The following is a 20,172-nucleotide window of genomic DNA, read 5'->3' on the forward strand; positions in this document are numbered from 1 at the left end:
CTGTTTACCTGTTTACGCTTTTAGCTTAGATGAATGTTTACATGCATGAAGAACTCGACGTGGTGTGGCTGTGGACACGGTAGAGACACGTGAAACACGGGAGAACACTGTGTCAGTGGCATGCAACTCCAACGAGGGTGTTACTGCGCACCTCCAGGTGTAAAGACGTAGACAATGCAAATGCATGCGTGCCAGAACTACGGTACACACACACACACACACACACACACACACACACACACACACACACACACACACACACACTTCAGTGAAGTTTACACTCAGTTCAGTTGGACAGATACCTCTCCCTCTTTCAAACATTTACACACAGTGTTCAGATACTGTAAGCAATACCTGTGTGTGTATACCGATACACACCGGTACCAGGTGTGTGTGTATGTGTGTGTGTGTGTGTGTGTACTTTGTATGTATATGCGAGCGTGTGCCAAATACACAAACGATGACCGCTGTGTCATTCTGCCTTCATTTCAAACAGTGACCCACACCCACACCCACACACACACACACACACACACACACACACTAAACTGAAAGCACAACAGAAACTCACAATCAAAATCTTCAACTGAAAGTAGAACTATGAATGTTCTTTTTTTTTTAACGCAGCTTAAAAAGACACAACTACTGTTTGTGCAGTTAACTTCAATTTCTACTTTTCATTTTATTTTTATTATTATTTTTTTTTATATAATTTTGCTCGATCAATCACAGACTAAGAGGCACTTTTGGATATTTGTTCTTGTTACCAAACCCATCGTCATTGTCTGTGAGGTTCTTCACGATGACAGAAGTAAAAAAAAAAAGAAAGAAAGAAAAAAAGAAAAAGTAAAGCACCAAAAACAGAAATGCATGTAAAGAGTTATCTTAAAAAAAATAATAAAAAAAAATAGAAGAAGTCATTGTTTATTGCTGAGGAGTGTCACTTCACCTGTATGGGAAAAAGTAGGATGTTTTTCTTTTATTTTCTACCAATCTTAAACACAGATGTGGTGATTTAGGCATGTGTGTGTGTGTGTTTTGGAGCAGATTGGTGATTGATGAAGAACACACACAGGCAACATGAAGCACTGTGGGAAAAAAAGACATGTTGTTGGTGTTTTTCATGAAAGAAGAGCGTCCAGCGGAGGGCAGTTTTAGCCGGATTAAAGCTGTGTCTGTGAGCTGATTTCACTCAGTGAAACTTCAAAATATGCTTCTTTTTTTTAAACGTTTAATTATTTTAGAATCAGTCTTTAAAAGACATGACATTTATACGTAAATAAAAAAGTCTGCACATCTATAAAACGGACTGTAATCAGGCATAATTCAGCATTTATATCTGAAGAATTTCTCTAAATTAGATACTTTTCCCAATGAAATTGTGTAAATCAGTGTATCTTATCCACTCGATGAACTGTTAAAAGTTTTTTTCTTATTATTTATAAAGCAAAGCAATAATTAAGGGCACTGACTGGGAATAAGAGATGTTTTTTTTTTCCCTTCCAAACTCAAATTCTTATCTAAAGCATAAAAAGTGAGCTGGATAAAGTCTGAATGGTGCTGAGAGTGAACGAGCGTCATGCATGCTTTAATAATAATAGTGGGACTGTAGTATTTCCAATGACCATAAGAAACTCTGAAAAGGACCAGAAGAGCAAACTCCACATACAATGCATTTAAAAAAATAATAATAATAATGATAAAAAATTACTGTGTTAATAAATCTTTTAAGGTCGTTTTTCTTGGCAGATGAGTTCATGTCCAACACAATCTGATGAACTTCCAGTGCATGCGTTGTGAATGAAGGTCCTTCAGAAAGCAGTTTGATGGAGAAAAAAAAAAGAAAAGAAAAAAAATCTTGAATCTGACTGCTCCTTCCTGGTGTGAAACGCGTCACTTTGTCTCTCGGTGTTGAGCTCCGTGTACAGTCCGTGTTCCCAGAGTCCCAGTGCTGTGCTGATGTCCGTCCGTCTATGCAGGGTAAAGCCGGAGCGGCGAATCGTTACTGTAGAAATCAGTCTGTGTTTTTATTGACGACAACAGTGAAACTGTCATTTTACGAACAACGATTTTATTGAACTGACTTAATTTTCATGCTTATTAAAACAGATTTTTTTTTTCCCTTAAAATGTCTTGTGTCTCTCTTTCTTTGCGTTATTGCATCTTTTGTGTGTAGTTTATTTACTACTACTGATGATTTTTATAGCTGAAAATGCAAGAAAAAAGTTAATTCAGAAAACGTGCAGGTGTTTGGCCCAAAGTGCTGATACAGTACTTTCCCAGGCGTTCCCCCGTTGCTACACGTCCGTGCTCTCCCTCTCCTCGGTGTTCCCGGCCTCCCACTGGCTGCGGGAGCGCAGGTTGCGTTCGGGGGCCATCACCTGACCGGTGGGGATGCGGTACGCCGCCAGGCTGCCGTTCAGCAGCAGCATCAGCGTGATCACCAGGGTCACCGGCAGACTGCATACCGGGAGGCCGATCTGGGAGAGTTTTAGGAGTTAAAATATGTGATATGTTTCAGGAAAGAGCCGTCTGCATGGACTTACAGTTCCCATCATGTTGCTCAGAGCTATGTCGCTGTATGCAGACAGGAAGGCTGCAGGGCAGAGAGGGGAGAAGAAAAAATGATCGAGGAATGAGACAGGTAGATTTGGATGTTTGAGGATGATAAATCAGGACAGACAACAAAGGAGGGGTGAGAAATATCAGCTGTTATTGAACGTACGCCTCCTGATTTAGAAAGCGTTTCTTGGTGACGCAGCAGCATCTGAAGAACGGGGCAGTGATTCACCGACAGGCCTTAATGGAGGAAGCAGCAGCTTGATGACTAAAAGGACTGAAGGGAAGATTACATAAACTCACTGGAGGACTTCAAAACCAGCAGGTGGTTCTTTGAACAGTCCAAGGACAACAATTTGGATTTGGCCAAGTCTTGAGTCACAATATTAGACCTGTTGTCTCAGGATGTTCAGGTTGGATCATTGCTCGAGCCACAGAAATGAGGCTACGTCATCCTAAAGGCAGGAGTTGTGTTATTTCCACTGCTGAATCACTGCACAGGTTCATGTGGTTCATTTGGAAACCTCCAGACTGCCTCCGCCCCAGAGAGCCACTGCACTGGAACCCCCGAAGAAGCATGTCAAGGTGTGTTGTTGCCCCCTAGTGTCTGAATGCAGTTATCACAGCCTGGGGACTCTGAGGGGTTTTCTGCAATGATTTCCTTTGACAACAAAGATTCTGGTCTTTCAAAATAGGACAAAAAATCAAGGTTCACCTGGTGCAACAGAGAGCTTTAATGCATGAATATGCTTGTGTGTGTGTTGTGTGTGTTTGTCACCGCAAGCGATGGCGAGGAGGTGAGTCCTCCAGCTGAAGGTGAAGAAGAGTCCTCCAACAGCCATGCAGCCCAGAGCGCCGTTAAACCCAGACAGCCCTGAGTACAGAGCCTCGTGACGCACAGCCATGGACAGACCTGTGACACACACACAGACACACACACGGATTGTTAATGCTGCAGTACTCCCTCTGTCCACGTGGTGGAGGTAGACACACACTTGCTCTGCAGGGTTTCCTCTGATTCAGTGAATTTGTTTTTCCTTTAACCTAAAAAGGAATTCCTGCTCTTCCTGCTGCTGTTCTTCTGCATGTTTCATCTCAGATTGACAGGATTTTGTGCGTCTCTGATGAAAACGCGCTACACGCCCGCTTTGTGCCTCGCTTTTCTGAGCGTGTGCAGGTTGCAGTTGGCCATCTGTGTTCAGTTTGCAGTCATGCAGTGACGAGTAAGGCCAGGCCAAAGAGACGCGCTGCCAAAGAACCTGCCAAGAAACACCACGAAGCAAACTGCCGTCTTGCAGAAATGAGCGAGTGGAAGTGAGAGATCAGACCTGAACGCTCTGCACAGCAACGGCTGCGAGTTTTAGACATGAAAAATGGAATCTAATGAGCTCTTTGAGTCATTCAGTCTTTCCGTGCTGATCTTAAACTCAAACTCAACAGGGCGGGAGCACAAAACCCCGAAAACCTCGACGAGGCCAGAAGTCCTGACATTTTCTGCTTGTGCCTCAGGCAGCAGCTGCAGCAAGTCTCCAAACACACACGAGACGGAGAATAACAAGAGCCTCAGTTCAGAGGGCTACAAAGGGAGCTGCGACCGAGAGCAGGAGAAGATGAGGCTCAGCGGAGATCGTGACAAGAACTGGTTTCAGCTTGTTATATTCTGACCTCCGTTCCGTTTGTTTCTTAAAAACAATTTCCTCGCTTCGCGTGGCAGAGTTTGACTTTTGGATGTTATAAAATCATCATCAGTTCTCTCTTCTTTTTAGCGAGAACTTTGCCCAGACTGCAATTCACCTGTAGCCCGCTCCACGCAACATTAAACCAGACAGAGCGTCTGAGAAGACGGATCGATATTCATTCACCAGTTATTCTCCCTTCATTTCCATACATAAAAAATAAGAATTGAGAGAAAATCATCACTCTCTGCTGATACATGTGATGAATGAAGAGCATGGTGTGATGGAAACTTATACAATGATCATTTTTCAATAAATGACTTCACTCAAATATGTAGCATTGGCGCAAGCCCGTGAAATCAGTACAGATGTTATTTAATGGTTCAGTCTGTGACATGTGCAGTAACCGTGCCAAATGCAATATTCATTCCTTAATTTGTAGTTTAAAGCTCTGCCACCATGTCGGATGACCGTATTATCCATGGGTGACGCAACGCAGCGTTAAAATCAGTCGGCATTGAAGTTTATCGACTAGTTTGAGGTTTTAAATTAGAAATCTGATGAAAGAGAATGCCATAAAAGGTCAAAACTCCCTGTTAGGATCTGCACAACAGCATATAAAGACAGTACTGTGGAGCCAGAACTCTGCTGTTGGATCACTGTTCAGCTGTAAATGGACGTTTTTTTTACTTAATATTTACTGATCGTTCAGTGGTGGATGCAGTATTTACGTTGGAGGAAAACATGAAGTCAGAAGCGTGTTTTTACCATCCACAGTAAAAATAACATCATTAAAAATGAGCGAACGCTGTCTGCACAGCAGCTTCCAGATTTCCATTTGCTGTTGCCATTTATTATTTACACACACGTGCATTACGCCGAATCTGGTCGGAGACTGGGGCTGGAAAGCATTTGGCAGGTTTTGGTCATTTAAAATGAAAAACAACAACAAAGGAGGACAAAAAGCTCAGTGCACTGCAAACGTGAGATTAAAGGGGAGTGACGGAGCGTCGCTGCAGCTGCGCTGCTGCAGAAAAGGCCCCTCAGGCGGCGCCGTGATTGATTTCCCTGTTAGCAGGCTTTAGGTCAGGGCAGCGGCCAGAAGCTTCGGGCCACGCCCCTGTGCTGCATCCTTCCTCCTCCATCCTCTTCACCCTGCAGCCAGTCTTTAAGAAGTCCCCCTGCCCTGATCCCACATTACACTCCCCATCAGTCTGTCCTGCTGTCTCACTCTGTCCTTCCCTCCTTTCCTTTCCCATTTCCTTTATTGCAGACCCCCCACCCCCCGTTTCTCCACTCCTTCCCTCCCCACAAGAGAGCGCCATTAAAGGCTAATGGCAGAGCGGGAAGGAGGCCTGGGAGGACACTAAAATATTTTACTGTGTGTGTGTGTGTGTGTGTGTGTGTGTGTGTGTGTGTGTGTGTGTGTGTGTGTGTGTGTGTGTGTGTGTGTGTGTGTGAGATGTCGAGGTAAAAAAGAATGAGTCAGAGTCTTCTTACCATATCAAACCTAATATTTCCACCGTCTCTATTTTCCTGCTGCGGACTGGAAGAAGGACGCTGTAATGGTGTGTAACAAATGACTGAAATCAGCTGGACATAATGCTTTCAGAGTTTCCAGAGGGTTCTTTTTTTTTTCTTTTTTTTTTTGTGCATTTCAACCTGTACTGAGCTGATGAATCCATCACTGTGTCCTTCTTGAGGGAGAAACTGGATGCGGTTGAATTGATTGCTCTACATGTGGTCTCATTTGTTAATACTGGCAGTGTGTACAACAGACCGTCCAGGCAGGGTTTTACTACTTTGTGTCGTTAATCTCCATTTGCTCTATCATGTCTCCACCAAACAGCTTCTGTAAAGCAGGGTGTTCATATCTTTATTTCTTTTTAATGGACCCACACTTTGCCTCTCTGGCAAATTCACTAAATCTCAAGAACAACAGAAGCAGGAGCCTTAAAAACCGAAAATGAGATGAAATTAACTCGAGAGTCACTGGCGTCAATTGTCAAAATCGTTGGGAAATAAAGCATTCCCAGCAGCTTGTCAGATTTGGAAACATATTTCACAGAAAAAAGCTCATTTAAACCTTGCAAAAAAAAAAAAAAAAAATGTTTGTTTCTGTTCCTGTTCGCCAGTGTAAAGCATTCCTCCTTTGACACTCTAAACACATCTTGCTGCTCAATAATCCTGGAAATCATGACGCAGTAAAAGTTTTTATTGCTTTGTTTAAACAACAGGTTACCAAATGGCCCCACTCCTCTTTTTGTGAGCTTTATTGCAATTGCGATTAAAGTTAGCACACTGTTCCAAACTTTCTAGGAATAATAGTCGGTAGCTTAGAGTCATTCATCCAAACTCCATACTGATACTCTATTTTCTTCTGAAACACCCAGAGAAAGATTTGTCTGCAATTTTGTTTAGAAGCGACTCAAGGAAATGGCAGAAGTGGGTACAAATTGTTTTTATAACCACTACGTTTGGCTCCAAACGGAGACGCTGCACACAGAAAGAATGGCCTTGAAGAAAAACCCAAACTCTTCTGAAAGAGAATTTTTTTTCCTCAAGCAAGAGATTGCAGAAGTGATTACCTTGAAGGGAAATATCGTTTGATGTGTGGTTTCGTATGGAAAACACAAGGCTACTTGAAGGGTTGGGCTCAGGTCTGATCTCTATATGAAGCGTTTCTCAGTGATTCTCTGTCAACATGAACACAGACGCTCTGGCCCAGATACAGCCCCTGATCTCCTCTCCCGGAAACCCCTCCGGGAATTTTCTTTATACCTTGAATGACAGATCTAAATATGGCCTCCGTCCTGGGCACAGGCTGCATGCTTCTCCCTCCGTCCCTTCTTCTAATTCACATCCCCTTCTTTAACTGAAAGTACTGAATTTCTTCACACTCCATTTTTTTTTTTTTGTCAGAGCTTTAAACAATGAATGCTGATCACGAAGAGGCACCGCCGAGAAAATGACACAAGAAATAAATGAGACAGATGGAGAACTTGAAAGACAAAAGCTGCTCATTATCGAGCGGCAAGACAGAAAGAAAGAAAGAAAGACGGAGCCGAGGGCACAACCCCTCTGAAGTGAGAAAGAAAAGATATAAATCCTGGCAGACGCCAGCTCACAAGCAAAAACCTAACGTCTCTTGATCTTTTAAGGCGCGCTACATTTCCAAGCATATCATAAGCGTCTTTGTTGCGACTTTTTCTATCATTAGGCCCGAGCCCCTGGCCTGCCAAGGGCGAAGGGCCTATTGTTTCTGCAACACAGACAACGACTAGTCGAGCGCGCAGCGCTCGACCTCAGGCCTTTCACACTCTCAAAACACACAACGATGACAAGTCGAGCGCGCAGCGCTCGACCTCAGACATCATTCAACATGTCCAGACACACACACACCGACACGCACTCACACATACGTGTGTACAAACACAAAAACGCACACACACACACGAATTTTCGAGCGCGCAGCGCTCGACAACAGGCCTTTCACACACTCAAACGTACAAAAGTGACAAGTCGAGCGCGCAGCGCTCGACCTCAGACATAGGCCAACATGTCCAGACACACACACCCCGACATGCACTCATACACACCTGTACAAATACAAAAAACGCACACACACTCTCACACACAAACATGACTTGTCGAGCGCGTAGCGCTCGACCACAGACATTCACACTCTCAAACACCTGACAGATGCGTCGGGCTTGTCGAGACCTTTCCGAAAATATATAACATGTGGGCGAATTAATGGCAGAAAAAAAATCGCATATTGTTTTTGCAAAAAATATTATTCTTTCTTTCTTTCTTCTTCTTCTTCTGCTCTTTAAACTGGAATTTGACCCCCTGAACATGCTCGAAAACTCACCAAATTTTGCACAAAATTCAGTTCCGGCGAAAAATTTTTTTTAATATGAATTTCAATATTGGGATTTAAAAATTGCCTCTACAGCGCCACCTGCAAAACCCAAAATGCATTGCGTCAATGGGAGGGGGTCCGCAATAAACTTTGTCGTACAGCCACAAGATTCGGTATACACAGGCACGTTGTCGGGACAAACAAAAAATATTATTATGACCCCGACCTCAAAACAGCAGGAAAGCAGCGAGCTGGGATTGAATTTTCAAAAATGCCAAGTCAGCGTTTTCCAGGACGTCGTACAAAATGTTCGTTTTGATCGCGCGCTTCTCCAAATGAGCTGAAATTTGGTGGACACCATCTACACGAGTAGACAATTAAAAGTTATCCAATTCACAAATCTTCAGATAACGGTTTCTGCGTGGCAACGCCGCAAAATTGATGTCAAATTTTGCCATTTTTTCAGTGTGATAAATGGCTGCCATTTCCACATAATGACTCCAATCCACACCAAATTTTAAACACTGATTAGTCCTTCCTTCCTGGATACATTGACAGTGAAATTTTCACAATCGGCATTACAGCGCCCCCTACAGAATCAAAATAAAATCTGTATGGGGAGTACAATTATTAGTTTATCAGAAATGAATGGAATTTGGGTGATAATTCCGTCATGTCGTCCCGATCAAAAAAGCAAATGGTAACCATATTGTAATATCAACGGTGTTGCCGTGGCGATGGCTTAAGTTCCCCATGTTATCCTAATGGGCCAAAGTGAAAAATTTCCCATCAAATCAATTTTACTTGTTGCCATGGAAATGTGCCAAATTTGACAAACATCAATGAAAGAATAAAGCAGGGCGGGTAAGGCAAGCGGCGGGCGAGGGCCTTTTGACGCCGCTCGCGGCTTTAATTCCTTCTTCCTTACACTCGATTTATGTGCGATTTTTCTTCAAAAGAGTGTTTCATTCTTTTTCCCTTTCTTCATTTCTGACATTTTCTTCTTCGTTTCTTGACATTTGATGCTTCTGTTTTAATGGATCAACCAGGATTAGGTTTGAAATCTGACCTCGGAGCATTTAATCGCTACTTTAACTCTCTTTAGTGAGCTGCAGCTTGATTTTATGTGTGGGAGTACATTACATTTAATTCACGGAAACCAGTTCACTGAACTCTCAAGATGCAGCTGTGGAGAAAAAAAACAAAGGAAAAAGAAAAAAAAAACAGCTTCTAAAAGCAGCAGATAAGCCAATTTAATAACATTTGTACAAGAAATAGTTCCTGAGATCTTAATACTCACAGTAATGAGCAAGAAACTGCAATAAAGCAGATATTCCATGATTACAAAAGTAGAATTTCCTTAAATTCTCATGTGTTTTAGACAGTGGAGTGGTGCTTGTTGTCGGGTTTTTCCAGGTACTTTGTTTTCCCGCAGTAAAGCAACATAAATAACAGTAACTATCTATCAGTCTGGTGACCTTTATTATGCTTTTGCAGAGAGAAGAGTTTCCTGCAGCTCCAGTTTGGATTTTAAGGGAGAACAGGTGGTGACCTGATTTATAAGTGTGTGATGGAAATGTATGCATTGCCGAATTGAAAAACTCACAGGAGGAAAAAAAAAGAGAGAGAGAGAGAGAGAGAGAGAGAGAGAGAGAGAGAGAGAGAGAGAGAGAGACAGGCAGTGATGATCGAAGCGCTGTGGAGACAGCGGGATCTGATTGCCTGTATTTAAGCCTCTGCTGCTCCGGCAGGCTGCTTCCTCTCGGCTGGTGCCTCCACAATCTCATTAGCCTCGCATCTCTTTCTTTATTTTTCCTCGTCACTCTGCCGCTTCGCTGCAGTACGTGGCACACGCACACACGTGTACCTATCACAGTTAGCATTCCATCTACAGGTCTGTGTGTGTGTCTGTGTGTGTGTGGGTGTACAAGCTCACTCCCACATAGCTGTTGGAGAATGACTCATAGCTGCACGCACACACACACACACACACACACACACACACACACACACACACACACACACACACACACACTGTCAGACTCCCAGTTAAAGTTATAGTGGCACACGCAGTCACAGTTCCATCACTTCTCATGCTGGTTTTCCCTGAATGCCTAAAGGCCACGGGCGTGTGTGTGTGTGTGTGTGTGTGTGTGTGTGTGTGTATCCGTCCACGTGCCAGCAGCGGCTGCGTCAAAGGTAACTGCTTTGGGTTTAATGTAGCTGAGCGACACAAGCTGCCGCCGCTCCGTTATCGTGTGTGTGTGTGTGTGTGTGTGTGTGTGTGTGTGTGTGTCAGGGGGTTCATAAACCTGACATGACTCCACACTTCTTAAAATGCTCTGCAGATTAACTTTTGAGCTCGGTCTGCAGGATCTACTGCTTCTCTAAGAAATTAAAAACTGTGTTATCTTTGGCTTCACCAAAGTCTTTTAGGAAAATCAGATCAAGCTTCTCAGACGCAATATATAGATGGTTTAAGGTCAGGGATGTTTTTCTCTCACATTTCTGTTAAAATCTCAGCCATAAAAACAAGATCACAGCTAATAAGAAATAAAACACAAGTCAATTCTGAAATCTAGTGACTCAAAAGCCCTCGACTTTCCTTTGTGTGGAGTTTTTGTATTAAATGTCCTCCATACCCACTCAGGATGTTGTTACTCTGTTGTTTTCATAGACTGAGCGATTCAGTGAAGCGCTGACGGCTTGATCCTCAAAGGAGCAGCCGCCGGCTGCGCGTGAACATCTGCGTAACGCTGCACAAGAAGAGGCTTTTCCCTCCTACCGGCCAGCGTCCCGATGGCCGACCCCAGCAGGGCGTGAACGGCCAACAGCGGGGAGTAGAGCAGAACGGACCCCAGGATGAGGAGGGACGGCCCCAGCGCTCCACAGGCAAAGATCTGGCCGACGCCCAGCGGGATGCCGCGGATCACCTGGGAGGGGACGGAGGGGAGGTCAGGACACGGGTTTTAGACAGAGAGATTCATCTGGACAAACCAAAACTCCAAAAAATGCAGCAAAATGCAAAAAGAAGAATTCCGTGAAATAAAACCAACCGCCCATTCTTATCATACACAGCACACACACACTCATACACATGACACTATCGACTTATATTCACTTCTTGCAGAGTTTAAACTCAACAGGAACTTTAAGAACCATGACCTTAATCGTCCCTTGATCTGAACCGAGACTTCAGCTTATTCTAAACCTGACATCCTGAATCAAATGATGATTATTGGCTTCATATTGGTCATTATTACATTACTGGTTGTGTCCAGCAGTTGCTACATCAGAAAATGTGTGTTTTACAGTGGAAAAAACATGGTTAATGGAAAAAAAGTAGTTTTTATTTACTTATTTGTTGAAATTGAAATGTAGAAAAAATGTAATCATGACTTCCAAACAAACTCTGATTCAGATCAGCTCAGGACAAAAAGGAAAGAGATCATTGTTGTTGACCAAAATTCAGATCTATTTTTGTCTCCCACCTCGATTGCAGTTCTAATTTTTCCTGCGGCCTTTTGGGAAAATTAGTTGCTAAAATCCACCGTCGAGCATTAAATCTTTAAAACGTTTTCCCCTAAAAGCATCTTCAACTAAAAACTCACGTTTCGTCCCCATGAGGAAGACAATACCAGGCTGTCACACAGAGAGTGTGTAAACACATTCGGCCTACTCTAGCAGTAAAAACACACTCACACACTCACACACACAACCCGCACGCCGACCATTAGTGAGAAGTGAAGAGTTTCCATGGTGATTCGACGGGCGCACCTGCCTGTCGCTGATATTTACAAGTCATAAATGGTCTTTTAATTAAACCGCCGTCACAGAAGACTTTCCGTGCGCGAACGTGCGCATGTTTGCACGGGGGTTTAATACTCTGTCGTGGAAGTGCAGCGAGAGCTGAGCGACTGGAGCTGCAGACATTAAATATAAATAGGCCCGACGTCACCGCTGCCGTCTCTGGAGAGGAGCGAGGAGGAAGAGGAAAGAAGAGGAAGGAGAGGGAAAGAAGGACGAAAAGGAAAAAGATAAAAATATGTTTAAGGAAATATGTCAAGAGAGGAAGGGAAGGTAGACCAGCGATGGAAAAGGAGGGAGATTCAAAGAGCAAAGAGACCGACTGAGGCTGTGAGACGAGGATCAGAGATGAAACGAAGGATTTAGAAGTTTTCGAATTTATGACAATAAAGGACCGAATTTATACCGGCGAGTGAGAGATACCTGGACGGGAATGTGAGGAATACTAAGAGGATTATTTAAAAAAACAAAAACAAAAACGTGTGAAATGATTCAGTCAAAACTTGTGGAAAACAATTATCAGGCGTGAAGGAAAACATGGCGCCGGGGGGGTTTGACGCTTGTTAATGTAAACCTTGACTCAATAACCGGGGCAGCAAACGGGGGCTGCGAGGCATCAGCCGGAGCGGCGAAGCTGCTTAAGATAACATCACAGACGGTTTGCAGCTGCACACAGAGCACCGTGCTGAGTAAATGTAGCAGGTTTGTTCAGCCGTCGCAGTCGGATACTTTCACCATGAGAGATCGCCTGAGGTCAAGACTGCCGTCAGCGGCCGTTTGTTAAAAGATTTCACTGGAATAAACTATCAAGGACGGTGTGATCATGCATGGGAGCCATATATGAGTCAATATTTTACCATTAAATGCATGTTTTTGGATTGTCAGGAGAGATTTGTGAACATGGATGTCCCTTCCACACACAGGGAGAACATGCAAAACAATTTTCTTGGACAACTTTTTTCTGAATGAATGCCATGATCTGAAGGCCGCATATTTCACTTTCACTCGGCTGATCAATCGCTCGTCGCTAACTGTGTCTGTCCTTTGTTGGTGGGCAGCCAGAGAACAATCCGTCACCGTCTGAACGGCTTTATTCTCCTCAGAGTGTGTGGAGCGCTGGACCGGATCCCAGCTGACTGCTTCGCCATTTATAACCTCCACCTGTAGCTGTGAGCGCTCCAACTCACTGTGCACAAAGCTGCACGGCGACAAAATGCTGCAAAAACAGCAAAAATGCTCTTTGCTGAGCTGAAATACTGAATCTACTTAATTATTCCTTCATCAGGCAACTCGTCAGTTTATTGACAATGTCACAGATTAAACACTTAGTTTGAACAAATTCAAAGAATTGCACAATTATGAGAATACTTATTTTCTTATAATTATATAATTTGGTCTTCCCAATCTATGCACTGCAATTTAAATAAAAAATACAGAAGTATATAAGCTGAAGAAGTATACAGTGTGCAGAGTATCCACCTGCATAATGCATATTTATATTCTAGGATATCAGTAACATATTGATTAGGGAACTTTTTTTCAGCTTTGAAACATCCTGCAAAATCACCGCATGGCTCAAATTTCTCATTTTAAAATTGTCATTTATTTTCCTATGAAGCAGGGATGTATCATACATTTTAGTTCAGTCGCTACATTCAGCAAAATGACTGTATTTTCATAAAACTAGATATTTACTGCAGAAAATTGCAACAGTCTGAACATTTCTGACGATACCTTCTGGTGCAAATATCCTAAAAACGTCTCTTGCAGCCGTTGCTTTTTGTCTCAGTGTTGCATTGTGTCTGCTATCCTACTCTATATGCAGCATTATTATCCATGTATATATACAGAGATTTATGTGCGTCCCTGAGAGTGTTTGTTGCTCACAAACATCATCAAACTGTATAATGAAGAAGCCCATGCTAGCAAGTCATCGTTATGTACTTTACACTGAATTTAATCACATAATCCGTTTAGTCTGCGTCCAAACAAAGGTACGGTCATTTATATTCCGCCGCTCTCTGAGCGCTGAAATGCCAGCTGGTTCACGGAGATCAAACGCCGCTTGCAAGCGGCTGGAGGGAGCCGGTATTCTCACATCCTGAGCGGCAGCTCGAGGTAAGCACAAGTCATTTAAATGCACTGCAGGAAAGTATTTATTCTCAGACTCGGTACGCATCGTGAAACACCTCGTACCGGCAGTCAGCCGGGTGATAAACAGCAAAATTCATGCTTCGAGGTTTTTTTTATTGTCGTCATTTCTTAGTTTCATCTCTGTGGTTTTAGCAAACTGCCACATCCCCTGCCTCCTCTGCACTCAACAAATACCTGCATTTATGCACACGTACGCATTCTGCACGGTACGATTCAAATCACAGAAAACTGTAATAGTTGGTGCCTGATTACAATTTCCAAACAGCAGCTCCACCAGAGACTGTTGCTAAGTAACCGGTGAGTCACGGCCGGCTGATCTTATGCGCGCGGCGCACCTATCAGTTACCCGTTCCCTCCTGAGACCACCCTGCTGCATTCCCACCCCGCTGAGAGTAAACCCCGGCCTCCGTTCAGCTTCGTTTCTCGTGGTTTTTATGATGTTTCCCCCATCATGCACCCTGCCACATCCTAATGCTTCCCTTTGACACCTCTAATGAGCTGCACCTGCTCTCATCTTGTCTGTTGTTTCAATGAATGTTTAATCCAGTTTCTGTTAAAAAAGGTTTTTTTTGGACGTCCTTTCAGGCCATGATGATCTTGACTTGACCTCACATGACTTTTGGATTGAGTTGAAAGTGTGCAACTTCTGCTTCCTCAATGCGTCTGCTATTTATAGCAGGAAAGAAAATGTCACATTCTGTGGTTCTTTAGGAGGAAAACAGGATGTGTTACGGTGCAGGGAGCACAAAATGACCGCTGGACCAGCAAATCACAGAAGAGACATTTTACGGCCTCTGCCGGCGTATTTCAGCCGCCGAATATTAAACCTGGTGTCACATCCGGGCTAAGATCATAACTCTGTGAGAAAGCTGGCTTGGACTCGGGGCGTCGTCAAACTGTCGGTGCGGCTGGAGAGTCTGATCTCTCACCTGGATGGCGATCAGCGACGTGCCGTTAGCCTCCAGCATCCCCGGCGGCACGGCGGGATGGTGGGGGAAGTAAGGGTTGTTGGGCCCGGTGCAGAGGAGGTAGAGGAGGATGGTGATGTTGAAGGGAAACACGGCGACGGGCAAGTCCCATCGGTCGAAGAGCGAGGCCAGGCCGCTGAACAGGAACACGCTTGGGGGGGGGGGGGGGGGGGGGGGGGGAACAGGATGAAGGGTATGAGCATGGAGCATGTTATCTCCTGAAATGTGTTTATTACTGAAGGAAACCTTCCAAAGCTGCTAATTTACTGCTGCAGGAGGAAGCTGTGGCTCAAGTGCTGCATGTGGCAGCTCCAGCTTCACTGGTGCGTGGACGAGTGTCTGAAAGCGTAAAGTGCTTTGAGACCCCAAAGGTGAGCATGTGCCTTGGAAGTGTGTTCCGTTTATTACGGCACAAAAGATTTTTTTTTTTTTTTTTTTTTACCGTAGCCAATTTTGTTTTCATTCTATTAATTTTTTTTTGTAAAGAGCTACAACTCATAGAGTTCGTTTGTACATGGTCCTGTGTGAATAACTGCATTTGTATGAATTCTCTGCTTTTTCACACTGTTCACTATTATCAGAGTGTAAAACCTAATTAATGATTAAATTATCCAACATAAAATCAAAAAAGGGCGTGCCATTTGTGTATTAGGGAAGGAATGATCCAAGCATTAACTCAATTTGCATGGAAAATATTGCAGTCAACGTTATTAAGTGTGTCGAAAATTATCTTCATTAAAACTATATTTTCCATTATTTCTTCGCTATTGATGGATTTTTATCTCTTTGAAGGTGCAATAAGTAATATTACGTCACATAATGTGCTAATGTTGGAAATTTTAATTTGAATGCTGATTCACCAATTTGGACACAGACAGTGGAGACGGTGGATTCATTAGTGATGATGATGAGAGGAATTATGCTGATGATGAACCAGGGGACTGAGCTGGTCGTTTGAGAGGCTGGGCCACACATTTTGGGATTTCACTGATTGCTTTGTCTGCCCTCTGAAGGTTCACCATCCTTCGCTGCCCAAAGATGCTACAACATTGCATAAAACACACCCCTGCAGGTGGATCATTATTCCACTGTTTTGGAATACAGAATATGTTCTGTAACTCACAGACGTGCACTGATTGTTCCAGATCCAGTTACAGTGTAACATTAATGGTTTACCGATATTTAAAAATTCTCAAGTTCAGTTTAGGCCGCTGTCGGGAATCCTCCAAGGATTCAGCAGTAAACGTATGTCTGTTACTTCCCTCTGTACGAATGTAAAGCCGTGGTCATTGTCACTATATCTGAAGGATCTCGAGTGTGAGCTTAAACCCTTTTTCCTCTGTATTCTCAGTAATATGCGATGCTCCTGCAGGGGCCGTTATTAAAGGTATTAAATCGCACAATGGCTGTGACAGATGTGTACAGTCTGACGTTTATATGAATAATCACGACACTCCTGGAGGCAAGGTGCTAGAACGAGAACTGATGAATCCTTTTCACAACCAGAGGATGAAGACCACCACATGCAGCCTTCACCACTTTGTGAAGCGTCTGTCTCCACGGCCAGTGGCCTCCCACATCTTTACATGCATTTAGAAAAACCTGCGCACGTCACCTGATTCTGTGAGTAACAGTTTAATGTTGTGGCCAGCGTGCGTACAACTCCCTACGGACAAACCTGTGAATAGTACTACGCTGTGAACAGACAGGACGTTAGCAACAACGTTTATATTTAGCAACACGTTGCAAATTCCACACGTGAGGAAAACACTGATGAAACAATATGAAGCTGCAGCCGGTTTGCTGCTCGCAGCACGGCGTGCGTTTTTAACGAGGAGGCGTTGTTGGAGGCCTGCCAGCGCTGATGAGCACGTGTGTGTGTGAGTGTGTGTGTCTCACCATGTGGCCGAGGCCAGGCAGACAGGCAGCAGCAGCCACCAGTACCAGTCCCCGCTGGAGCTGAACACGCCCATCAGCAGAGACACCAGCATGCCGTTAAAACCGTGCAGACCTTTCGTCACCTCGCCGCTGTGCTCGAACGAAACCAGAGGACCCACGTTTACAGTTATGAACATTTAAGACAGTATCTTATCTGAGATGGAGGGTCCAGTCTGTCGTTCCCCATCACGCACCTGTCCTGTCCCGTGATAACAGCTGTGAGCGTGGAGGCCAGCACGCCCAGCGCTCCCAGCAGGCCCTGCCAGGGGGAGGCCCAGAGCAGAGCGGCCATAATGAGCACGCCACACAGCGGGTTGTTGGCCAGGATCACTCTGGTCACCCCTCTCAGGCCCCACACGGCCAGCTGCAGCACAAACGCCTTGTCTGGAGACGAGGAAAACACAGGACCACGCAGAAAGACGTCAACAACTCGAACGTCTTCACTGAAACGACTGGTTTTGAACTGAAACCAGCAGGGACGTCCTTATTATACAGACCATCTGTGATTTATTTAGTGTTTAACATGAATATTGCCAATGTATTCCAAAACTGGTGCATAATTTGTGATGCTTGTATATTCAGTTTTAGAAATATGGGGACTTTGAAAGACTCGAGATAATATTTCAAGGCCTGAAATCTGCTTGAAGCCTTCGTCCATAAGGATTCATTGATTAAATGTCCACAGAATTTGTATTGTACTAACCAAATAAATCATTTCCCTCCATTAGCTTTATTAGCAGGCTGTCATAAGTGGGCAATGAGACAATCCTAGCCTGCTTTTTTACATATTGTGTGTGTGTGTGTGTGTGTGTGTGTGTGTGTGTGTGTGTGTGTGTGTGTGTGTGTGTGTGTGTTTCCATCCCTCTCGGCCCTCATCTTTCTTGCCCAGCCTCTTGTTTGAGCCCTCTGAGCCTGGTTGACTCTCCCCCCTCCCGCCGTGTTTATTTTCTCTCCTCAGGTTTGTGGCTGAGTCTATTCACAGAGCCATAAAAGTCTCATAAGTAAAGCAATCAGATAAATGAGACGAAGCATTTTCAGAAATGCGATCACTGAAAAACCTCAGTTTGCATGTTTCAGTTCTTCATCAGATTCATTTGGAGCGTTTAGTTTGTGCAAAAGAGCCAAAATGTCACCGTTCCAACATAGAAGTGACAGTGACACATAACTTTAATATCATCCCATGCCTACTATGGTTGATCAACATTTTTTTGTTGCTGTTTTTGTCTGCTTTTAGTGCAATTTATCTCCCATCTAAATGTCCAAATCGCATCCCTCTGATTCTGCGTTGATGTGTTTTGTTCAGGTGACTCTTTCTCCTTGTTCCTTCATCCTTTTCTGTTTTTTGTCATTACTGTAATGTTTAATGATGGGTAGAATTTCAGCCCTGTAGGCTTCTTTCCTCTCCTGCACAGTCACATTTTATTTGCTATATATACATAATTTAGGCCAATAAAGAAAAAAATAAGGAGATGGAGGAAGATGAAGGTTTTTATTTCTCTTGGTTGACTTTTTGCTTCTTGTCTTTGGTTTTTCCTGTGAGTTGTGGCTAACATTTACACAAAAGCAGGTGTAAGAAAACAAAATACTTGTGAACACATTGTACACTTGCATGAGCATTTGAAGTTAGTTTGAAGCATAGCTGTTCTAATCAAAGTGCATCGCTGACAGCCACAGACTTCTAGTGGATATAAACAACATCTCTGTGTCGTGGTTCACGTTTCATTGAAGTTCTTCAGGATATTCTAATGCCGCCTCTTGTTTCAGGCTTCCTGACCTGCTCTCCTCCTGTCTGATTGCTGCTCCCTGATGTTTTTCACCTGTGCCTGAGTGTGTGATCGTCTTCACCTGGTGGCTGAGGTATATATGAGCAGTTTTCTGAGTGTGCTGCTTGTTGATTTCTCTGTGAGGAGGAGTTTGTTGTTCATCAGTGTGTGTCCTGCTTTAGTAATTCTTTCCTGTGATCCCAACTTCTTGGGGTTTTCTTGTACAAAGGCGAGTTTCTGTTCTACCAAACACAACACTGACTGCAGGGAAGCTGCTCCGCATTGAGACTGACACTCTGTGGTGGTCACAGTCTCTTCGTGCTGAAAGCTGTCCTTGATTACATTGGTTGTTTGTTAAAGATAATATTTTAAAGTCTGTTGGATGCCTTCTTGCTGCATTACTCAATGAAGAAGTGACCTCAGTTTTCAAAAAGCCACTAATCAATCATTTCAATTTATTATGAAACCACACTAATGTTTAAAGATGTCAAAACTCTTGGAGGAGCAGTTCACTTCACCTTAAAACACGAACTCTGAAAGCAGAAAGTGAAGAGGACTCAGACTTTCTGAATTTAAAGTTCAGGCGTCTGTAATCTCCTACCCTCCATGTACTTGTCCAAGTGCTCCATGTCTCCAGTGCACAGCAGCACAGAGTTCAAAACCCGCCGAGAGACGCTGGCCTGTCTCCTGCCGGCCTGTTCCGCCTCACTTTTGGTTTCTATCCACATCCCTGCAGCGGTGCTGGTGCAAATCTCTGCCGCTCCTCTTTGTATTTCCTCTTTTTCTTGTTCTGGTCACTCTCCTGTTGGTTCTTCTGGTGCTTCTCTCTCCTCTCCCCTCCGGCTCGAGCCCTCTGCTCTCCGTCCTCCACCCCCCCCTCCTCTGCTCTCCGCTGATGTTTAAAGGGGGTGACTTATAAACCCGGTGGGTAATGCATTCACTCAGCATTTGCCCTGCGAAGTCGGAATGGACCAAAGTCCAACAGCATCGGCTGCTCCGTCCCTCTCTCTGTTTTCACGTTTCACAATCGCCCTGCCGCCCCGGCGTCTCTGCTCGGGTCCGCCGCCGCGACTCCTCACACCTCATGTTTGTCCATTTGAGCTACTCATCCACCGTTTATTGCCGCGTGTTTGTCTTTCCTTCATTTGTCAGGCCATTAATGGGTGTTGGGTTATCTTAAGCTTTTTTGCAAACACTGGTACGTATGTAAAAAATCCAGCTATCTGTGCTAGACTAGCTGGCAGCTATGTGTGTGTGTGTGTGTGTGTGTGTGTGTGTGTGTGTGTGTGTGTGTGTGTGTGTGTGCTTGTACGTGCACATCTGAACAGGTGGGGCAGGGTTTGTGGGAATCGCTGCACCATTTAGGAATCCTTTCTCTCTCTTTTTTTTCACACTCCATCCATCTTTGGCCCGCTCCGATAAATACATCCGCCTCCCTCCGC

The 20,172-nt window shown here is 44.1% G+C and overlaps 1 protein-coding gene across 1 annotated transcript; it reads right to left on the minus strand.

Annotated features, from left to right (window-relative positions):
- Positions 1–2,275: 2,275 nt before the first annotated feature.
- LOC115386110 (urea transporter 1) lies at positions 2,276–19,460 on the minus strand. The gene is made up of 8 exons (XM_030088327.1): positions 19,332–19,460; positions 17,162–17,351; positions 16,929–17,057; positions 14,991–15,180; positions 10,886–11,033; positions 3,338–3,472; positions 2,547–2,596; positions 2,276–2,480 (listed from the first exon to the last, which is right to left on the minus strand). Exons 1-8 carry the CDS (start codon positions 19,456–19,458, stop codon positions 2,298–2,300), a joined length of 1,152 nt encoding a protein of 383 aa, XP_029944187.1. The 5' UTR covers positions 19,459–19,460; the 3' UTR covers positions 2,276–2,297.
- Positions 19,461–20,172: the final 712 nt, after the last annotated feature.

This window comes from Salarias fasciatus, chromosome 3 (genome assembly GCF_902148845.1).
Source record: "Salarias fasciatus chromosome 3, fSalaFa1.1, whole genome shotgun sequence".
Lineage (NCBI taxonomy): Eukaryota > Metazoa > Chordata > Actinopteri > Blenniiformes > Blenniidae > Salarias > Salarias fasciatus.

Bases quoted from the DNA above. Each gene is read 5' to 3' on its own strand.
- LOC115386110 (XM_030088327.1), bottom strand. From the start codon at position 19,458: ATGTGGATAGAAACCAAAAGTGAGGCGGAACAGGCCGGCAGGAGACAG. The intron at 17,058-17,161 runs GTGCGTGATGGG...GTTCGAGCACAG, and splicing joins GTTATCACGGGACAGGACAG to CGGCGAGGTGACGAAAGGTC. The intron at 11,034-14,990 runs GTGAGAGATCAG...GTCCCCTCCCAG, and splicing joins CGTCGCTGATCGCCATCCAG to GTGATCCGCGGCATCCCGCT.